Source organism: Myotis davidii, unplaced genomic scaffold (assembly GCF_000327345.1).
Source record: "Myotis davidii unplaced genomic scaffold, ASM32734v1 scaffold73, whole genome shotgun sequence".
Taxonomy (NCBI): domain Eukaryota; kingdom Metazoa; phylum Chordata; class Mammalia; order Chiroptera; family Vespertilionidae; genus Myotis; species Myotis davidii.
The window spans coordinates 2,413,554-2,421,867 of NW_006286675.1; the positions used below are offsets into that span (position 1 = coordinate 2,413,554).

Sequence of the window (8,314 nt, forward strand, 5' to 3'; positions counted from 1 at the left end):
GAAACATTGATGATAGAGAAACACTGATTGGCTGCCTCCTGCACGCCCCCTACTGAGGATTGTGCCCTCAATCCGAACCAGCGACCTCTTGATGCATGGGACAATGGCCCAGCTGGAGTACATTTTTAAAACAAACCCCGGATCTCCTAAAATCAGGACATCATTGTTAATACTCATCCTAGAGCCAGCTCTCCTCTTGCTTAAATTCTGCTAGATTCTCAAACCCAGATACCTCATTTTAATATGCTTACCCTCCTTAGTCTCAATCTATTACATGGGTGATTCACATGTGAACCATACTAAATTGTTTTTAAATCTCTAATAGCTTAAAAGGTCCCTAGCAGCTGATGTTTTTACCAAAAAGTCATTTTCTGTTGCTTTTGGGACACTTGAATCTGGGGCAAGCTACTTATTCTCTCTGTAACTTTTATTATATTACATATCAAATCAGAACAATAACTCCCCATTCCTTTTTTTCCTCATAAGAATAAAGAAGCTAACTAGAATACTAATGTCCAAAACTTAGCAAGGAGGCTCAGAGGACAGATACTACAGCTATACTACCTGGGTTCAGATCCTAATTTACAAGCAGTATGACTTTGGGCAAATAAGCTGACATCTTTGTGCCTCAGTTTTCTCATCTAAAAAAAGGATAATATAGTATCTAGCTCAGTGTGTGAATATGAAATGAGAAAATAAATATAAAGTGTGTAGAACACTGGCTTGCATATGGCTAGATAAGTGACAACTGCTGCCGCTAAGATTATGAGGAGACATTTTATTTTTGTTTTAATAGTTTATATTTAATTATATTAGAAAAACTATAGGACAGAAAACTTTTCACAGACATTGAGTCAAATTTTAAAAAACATTAAGTTAGAAAATAATAGGTGATAAAGCAGATGTATTAACAATTACTTAAAAGTTAAAATTTTAGCCCTAACTGGTTTGGCTCAGTGGATAGAGCGTCGGCCTGCGGACTGTAGGGTCCCAGGTTCGATTCTGGTCAAGGGCATGTACCTTGGTTGCGGGCATATCCCCAGTGGGGGTTGTGCAGGAGGCAGCTGATCGATGTTTCTCTCTCATTGAATGTTTCTAACTCTCTATCTCTCTCCCTTTCTCTCTGTAAAAAAATTCAAAAATATATTTTTTAAAAAAAGTTAAAATTTTAAAAATGTATATTAAGGCTCGACCTGTGTGACTCAGTAGTTGAGCATCACCGTATGAACCAGTATGAACCAGGAGGTCATGGTTTGATTCCCAGTCAGGGCACATGCCTGGGTTGTGGGCTCAATCCCCAGTAGGGGGCGTGCAGGAAACAGCCGATCGATGATTCTCTCTTATCATTCATGTTTCTATCTCTCTCCCTCTCCTTTCCTCTCCGAAATCAATCCAAAAAAATTTTTTTAAATGTATATTAAGAAACCCATAGACATTCAAAATATGTTTATATTATAAAAATGAAGGGGACATGATTATAACCAACTTAACAAATACAGGAATTGAAAAGAATAAAATAGATGTTAAAATTTAAGTTATATATATATATATATATATATATATTATAAGATTTCATTTATATGAAGTTCAAAACAAGATAAAACTAATATATAGAAGTAGTCAGATTAATAATTACTGGGAAGGGCAAAGGAGCATTCTGGTGTGCTGGAAATACTGTATATCTTTATCTGAGTGGCAGTTAAATTCACTGTGTTGCATACTTGAGATTTGTGTACTCTATGTAAAGTATACCTCAATAATAAAGTAAAAAATTTAATAAATTCTGAAATTTAAAAATCCTAGTAATAAGTGCAGTTCGAACAATTCTAAAACTATTTTATTTTATCTTGCTTTATTTTAGGTGCTTTTGAATATCCATGATAATGAAGTCATTGTGGGCATTGCATTGACAGAAGAGAGTCTCCACCGAAGAAATATCACACATTTTGGACCTACAACTCTAAGATCTACTCTTGCTTATGGAATGCTCCGGTAAGAGAATGGGTTACCATCTAGCTTAAAGTGGCAATTTGGTTTCAGGTTTCCCTTCAAAATACTTTAATTTCTTGTTAGTTACTGTGTGGGGATTTAGTGGATAAAGAATAGGGCAAAAAGCTGATGAGATGTTTCCCTTGTGTCCAATGTTGATTCTTTATGATCCTGAAAATATCACTTAATTACTATATCAGTTTTATTGATTTTAAAATGGGAAGATAGTTTTCATCTACCTCTTAACTGGCATTGCCACATTGTTTAGAAAGAATATACTGTATGTTGGGAAATAGAGAAAATTTTACTTTGTTTCATTCCTGCCAGTGAAGCAGATGAAAGCAGAGATTTTAACAAAATGTCTGTGTAAATGAACACAGAGAGCTTTTACTTATATTTTTAAATTTTATAATCACTGCAACCTAGAAATCATCCTGGAATTTTCTACTTTCCCAAATGTAAGACCCAGCTTCCTTGCTTCTTTTCCCTGTTCCCTTTTATAATAGGTGCTTCTTTCCATCACTCAGACAGGTTGTCTTCTCTAGGTTTCTATTTTTTAGAGTGAAAAATACGTTTGCTGTGAATCTTCAAGGATTAGTAGTGAGGAGTAAATGCAGAAACATATGCAAAATACCTGTTATATAATGGCAGATCCTGGCAGTCCTCTTTTACCTGCTCATCCATGGAGTCACAGTTCAAACACAGTTAGAACCTATCAATTCGATGATAATAATAGAAAACTGGGGACATTTGATTAAGTCTTTATTTATTTAACAAACATCTACTGCCAGGCATGGTCGTGGTGTAGGAGCCAGGGACATGAATAGTTATTTTGGGTGCAGTGATTAGAAACCTAAGTAAGCTAGTTTCACATTTTAAAGTGTTGTTGGTGTGAGAAGGGGATTTATTGGAAAAATACTGAGAAGTCTTGGGGAATCCACAGAAAAACTGAAAGCCATGTTTCAAGAAGAGTAGGAACCAGATCTTGAAAAACTACCTAGTCAGTAACTTTTGTCTCTCCCAAGGGTTTGTGTGTTCTTCTCTGCTCATGTGTGTAAATGGCTGCCCGTCATCCACAGTTATGTATTCCCATTTTCAAATGACCAAATCCCTATTGCCTAGGGCAGTGGTTCTCAACCTTCTGGCTCTTTAATACAGTTCCTCATGTTGTGGTGACCCCCAACCATAAAATTATTTTCATTGCTACTTCATAACTGTAATGTTGCTACTGTTATGAATCGTAATGTAAATATCTGATATGCAGGATGGTCTTAGGTGACCCCTTTGAAGGGGTTGTTCGACCGCCAAAGAGGTCACGACCCACAGGTTGAGAACCGCTGGCCTAGGGCTTCTAGTTCTTTATTCTAAAATCTTGGAAGAGAGAATCTGTTTGACATAGTCTTGGTCAAGTCCTGGCAGCAATGGCTGGGAGCACAGGGTTGCTTACCGTGAACAGGGTTGCTAACGATTCTGTTGCCGTGTGTAGAGGGGCAGGAACAGGGAGGTAGAGCTGGAAAGGTATTAAAACCAAGAATCCTGCCGAAACCGGTTTGGCTCACTGGATAGAGCGTCAGCCTGCGGACTGAAAGGTGCCAGGTTCGATTCCAGTCAAGGGCATGTACCTGGGTTGCGGGCACACCCCCAGTAGGAGATGTGCAGGAGGCAGCTGATCGATGTTTCTCTCTCATCAATGTTTCTAACTCTCTCCCTTCCTCTCTGTAAAAAATCAATAAAATATATTTTTAAAAAAATACTAAAAAAATATCAATAAAATATATTTTAAAAAAATAAATAAAAATAAAACAATCCAGTGTTATCCCCAAGAATCTCAAGTCTTGGGAGGGAGGTAAATAATAACCTTACATGTAAAAATACCATAATAGAATGTGGAAAAATTAGCAGGACAAAAGGAGAAACCTAATGAACTGTCTGAGGAGCGGGTGCTTCAGAGAGGGGGTAACATTTAAGCCACTAACAGTAATGTTTCTAATCCTAACTCTGTCACCTATTAGTTTTGTGTCTATGGACAAGTTTTGCATCAGTTTATCTGTAAAATTAGAATAGTAATAGCAACCTAGCTCATAGGGTTATTAAAAGGATTAAATGAGATGATGGATGCAAAGAGTTAAATCCAAGCCTAGCAAATATAGCAGGTCCTCAAATAACATTGTTTCTTATAGCATTGATGAGATGCCAGAGATGGTGGAACTTAACTCGTTTATATCCATTAGCCTGTGATAAAATTGGTATTTTTATATATCATTTCACTTAAAGTTGCAGAACCTATCAATGACATTCAAGTGAGGAATTAACTGTACTAAGTACTCATAGTAAAGCAAATATTTTTATAGCAAAATTATCTTTAAAATTTATAAGGAAAGGAATACTGAATGTCTAATTTCCAATTCTATTTGAAACATGTTTGGGATTGTTTTTTATAATGTACCAATACAGGTTTATATGCAAAATAACATGTTTTCTAAAGGCATACATGTATATTAAAAGGTCTAGAGACTAAGTTTCATCTGTAATGAAATGGGATTTTGGGTAATAGTAAAAGGATACTTTAGTTATATGTAATGCTGTTGTTTTTTTTTAACCGCTAAGATATAGAGTCAACATGTAATTACAGATTGATTTTTTAAATGAATATTGATTGGTGTTTCTTCATGCTAATGTAATAGGTCCTTGATTTTATAGCTTCAGAAATAGTCACTGTGGAAGCTTCAGCTGTTGGCTGAAGTCTCTTCACATAGGTTGTTTTCTTTTCTCTAGGCTCTGTGCTCCTCAACCTTCTGATGTAATAGTTGATCCGATGTGTGGAACAGGGGCAATACCAATAGAGGTAATAACTTTTCTTTAGCTTTTAATAAGCAAAAGTTATATTCAGAATATTCTAGAACCAATGAGCATATTAGACATAATGAAATCAAAGGCCCCTTTTCCTCAAAAAAAAATATAAAAAGCTTGAAGCACTTTCAAGTAAGAGTAGATATGAGGATGTAAATGTAGAAAAACCTAAGCTGATATATGATCAAAATGAATAAAATTGTCAAAGGAATTGACAAGTTATATATATAGATTTGTTCACCAAAGTATAAAATACTTTAGATTTAGAGTACTCCCCATAAAACTTGGAAGTATTACAAAACCCCTCTCTTTTAGAGACTAGAAATCTAAATAGGTATTGAAGAAAAAAATGAATGTTGGGAAATGAGAATCACCTGAAAGTCTTTCATCAAACTCTAGGTCTCTTTCACATCACCTGTACATTACCCCTCTATATCACCCTCAAGTGTCTGGGCAAAAGAAAAAGCTATGAAGCACTGTGTTCATGGATGAGGGGATATTACCATTTACAAAGAAAGAGGTGTTGGTTACTCATCCCTAAACAGAGGGCAGAACTTTCCCTGCCTTCATGTCAGATTCCTGTTAATCTGCACAAACATTGTTGAGGCCTAGGGGAGTATGCCACCTTATTCCACAAATATGTAGCAGCTAGGTATTTACATTGTGCTGACATGTTTTTTACCTAAAATAGCAAAATCCTTTCAGGGATATGGTAGTTATTATTCAAAAGCCTATATACAATGGAGATTACATTGTATTTTGAAATTCTCAAATATTCCAATATATCAGATGATGCAAAATCTTATAATCACAAAAGGATATAGGTTAGTTTGATTTGGTTGTTTTTTCAAACTACATTTGTATTTAAGGTCTGTAATGCCTACTATAGTGTGCCAGATACTGCTGCGTGAGGGATTGAATAAAATACTAGACTTGAGTTCTAAGATTTGTTGAGAGTCAGACAGGCATAGAAATAATTTAAAATAGCACAGTGCAGTGACTGACATGTACAAAGTGGTCTGGAGAGGAGCAAATAAGGTAGCTTGGAGAGTTAGGGTTTATGCACACAGCTAGGTCTTGAAAGATTAGTTCAGCAAGCAGAGAAAGAATAAGGGCATTTCAAACAGGGGGTATAGCAAAGTTGACAACATGCAGTGTTTTGCCACTTTAGAAAAGCACTGGACTATCGGATTGAATGTCTTATTTGTTAACAATTGAAATGATTTTTTTCTTTAATCATTTTTTGCAGTTTGTGATCTGTTTCAATATATACTCTTGTCTTTTAGGGGGCTACTGAATGGTCTAACTGCTTTCATATTGCTGGTGATAATAATCCATTGGCTGTGAATAGAGCAGCAAATAACATCTCATCTTTACTGACCAAGAGCCAAATTAAAGAAGGGTAAATTTTTTTTCAATCCTCACCCAAGGATACACTTACTGATTTCTAGAGGGGAAGCTGGGGAAAGGGGGAAAAAAACATTGATGTGTGAGAGAACATCGAGGGATTGCTTTCTGTACGTGCTTCAAAGGGGGATCAAACTCACAATCGAGTTATGTGCCTTGACTGGGAATCAAACCCACAACCTATACAGGCCAGTGCTCCCAACAACTGAGTCACAGCCAGGGCAATAAAGGGTAAACTTTTTAAAGTTTCTATAGCATCTCTTAGACTTAGGTATTGACTTTATATGATTAATACCCCCAGTGTATTATGGCATGATTTAATCAAAATAAACATATCGAGACTCCATTTAAATTTTAAACAATTGTTGATTTTAAATAGGGAGAGAAATGTCAATTTGTTGTTCCACTTATGCATTCATTGGTTGATTCTTATTTTTCTATTTTCTGAACATTTTCTTGTTTTTTGGACCCTCTATACCTTCACTTTTTGTCTGTTCCATCTGTACTATTTCTTGCCTAGATTTTTTAAAAATGTTTTTATTGATTATTACAGGAAGGGAGAGGGATAGAGAGATCGAAACATTGATAATGAGAGGAACATCATTGATTGGCTGCCTCCTGCACACCCCCTACTGGGGATTGAGCCATCAACCTGGGCATGTGATCTGACCAGGAATCAAACCAGGAACCTCTTATTTCCTGGGTTGATGTTCAACCTCTGAACCACACCAGCTAGGCTTCTTACCTAGATTTTTAATATATTTTTGTTGTTGTTGTTGCAATTATTGGTGCTTTTGATTGTAAAACTTTTTTTCAATGTGTTTCTCACCCACCCATTATATCATTTTTCTTAAATTCTTTATTATATACCAATAGTATAACCCTTCATTTATGATCATATTTTGTTTTCCTGTTGTATTTTATTTCTTAAACCAGTAGCTTTGCCTTAATGGGATTTAAACCATGCTATTATTTATTACCTTTTGTCATCTATATTAATATATGACAAAGAGGTAGGGGGATAGAGAGAAACATCAATTTGTTGTCCCACTTATTTATGCATTCATTGGTTGATTGTTGTATGTGCCCTGAATGGGGATCAAAAAACCCGAAACCTTGGCATATTGGGATGATGCTCTCACCCAGGGGCGGGGAACATCCAGCCAGTGGCCTGAAAAATATTTGGTCCAGCCCTGCCTAGGCAACCGAAGATAGGACTCGAAATTCAATAAACCTGGGAACTTTTTTCATAGCAATGTAAATTTATATTAAGTGAATTATATTAAGCTAACGATGTTATAAATATTCAAATGGCCCTTGGCAGAAAGTTTCCCCACCCCTGAACCAATTTAACTACCCGGCCAGGCCCTGTCCTCCCCTTTTTTTTTCTTACCTTTCTTTGCTTCTTATTTAATAATATGATACAAATATTTGTTTCTTAAAGTACCTCTATATTCACTAATTTTACATATCTGCTTTTAGGTCTCCTGTTATTACTATGTAGATTTATCAAACTTTATCCTTCAGATATGTCACCTCACTTTTTTTTCCTCTTTAGCATTGATCCAGTGTCTATTTTATCAATGTTTTACATCATCAGTTACATAATTTACTGTTGCAAGTTTTCAGTTGTCTATTACAGTTGTGTTGCAATCTTGTTTTTCCCCTTAATCCTTTCTCTTAAATAGTAAGTGAAGCAGATGTACTTTATAGCAGTCTTTTCAGAAAAACATTCTTCAGAATATGTTGAAGCACCTTTCCTTTGTCCCTACAGCAAATTGTCCTGGGGCTTGCCCATAGATGCTATTCAGTGGGATATCTGCAATCTGCCATTAAGAACTGGTTCTGTGGACATTATTGTAACAGACATGCCATTTGGAAAAAGGTGGGACTTAGGTTTGTTTTTTGTGTTTTTTTTTTATTAAATCTTTATTGTTCAGATTATTACATTTGTTCCTCTTTTCCCCCCCATAACTCCCCTCCTCCCAGTTCCCACCCCATCCTCTGCCCTCACTCCCCAACGACTGTCCTCATCCATAGGTGCACGATTTTTGTCCAGTCTCTTCCC

General features: G+C 36.0%; 1 protein-coding gene across 3 annotated transcripts in view; it reads left to right on the plus strand.

The window, feature by feature from the left end:
- Positions 1–8,314, plus strand: part of THUMPD3 (THUMP domain containing 3) — a 31,782-nt gene that overhangs the window by 16,773 nt on the left and 6,695 nt on the right. For all 3 annotated transcript variants that reach the window (XM_006758221.2, XM_006758223.2, XM_006758222.2), the window contains exons 5-8: positions 1,862–1,992; positions 4,765–4,834; positions 6,126–6,241; positions 8,021–8,131. In XM_006758221.2, coding sequence (XP_006758284.1) covers positions 1,862–1,992; positions 4,765–4,834; positions 6,126–6,241; positions 8,021–8,131 — 428 coding nt within the window. The remainder of the gene's footprint in view (positions 1–1,861; positions 1,993–4,764; positions 4,835–6,125; positions 6,242–8,020; positions 8,132–8,314) is intronic.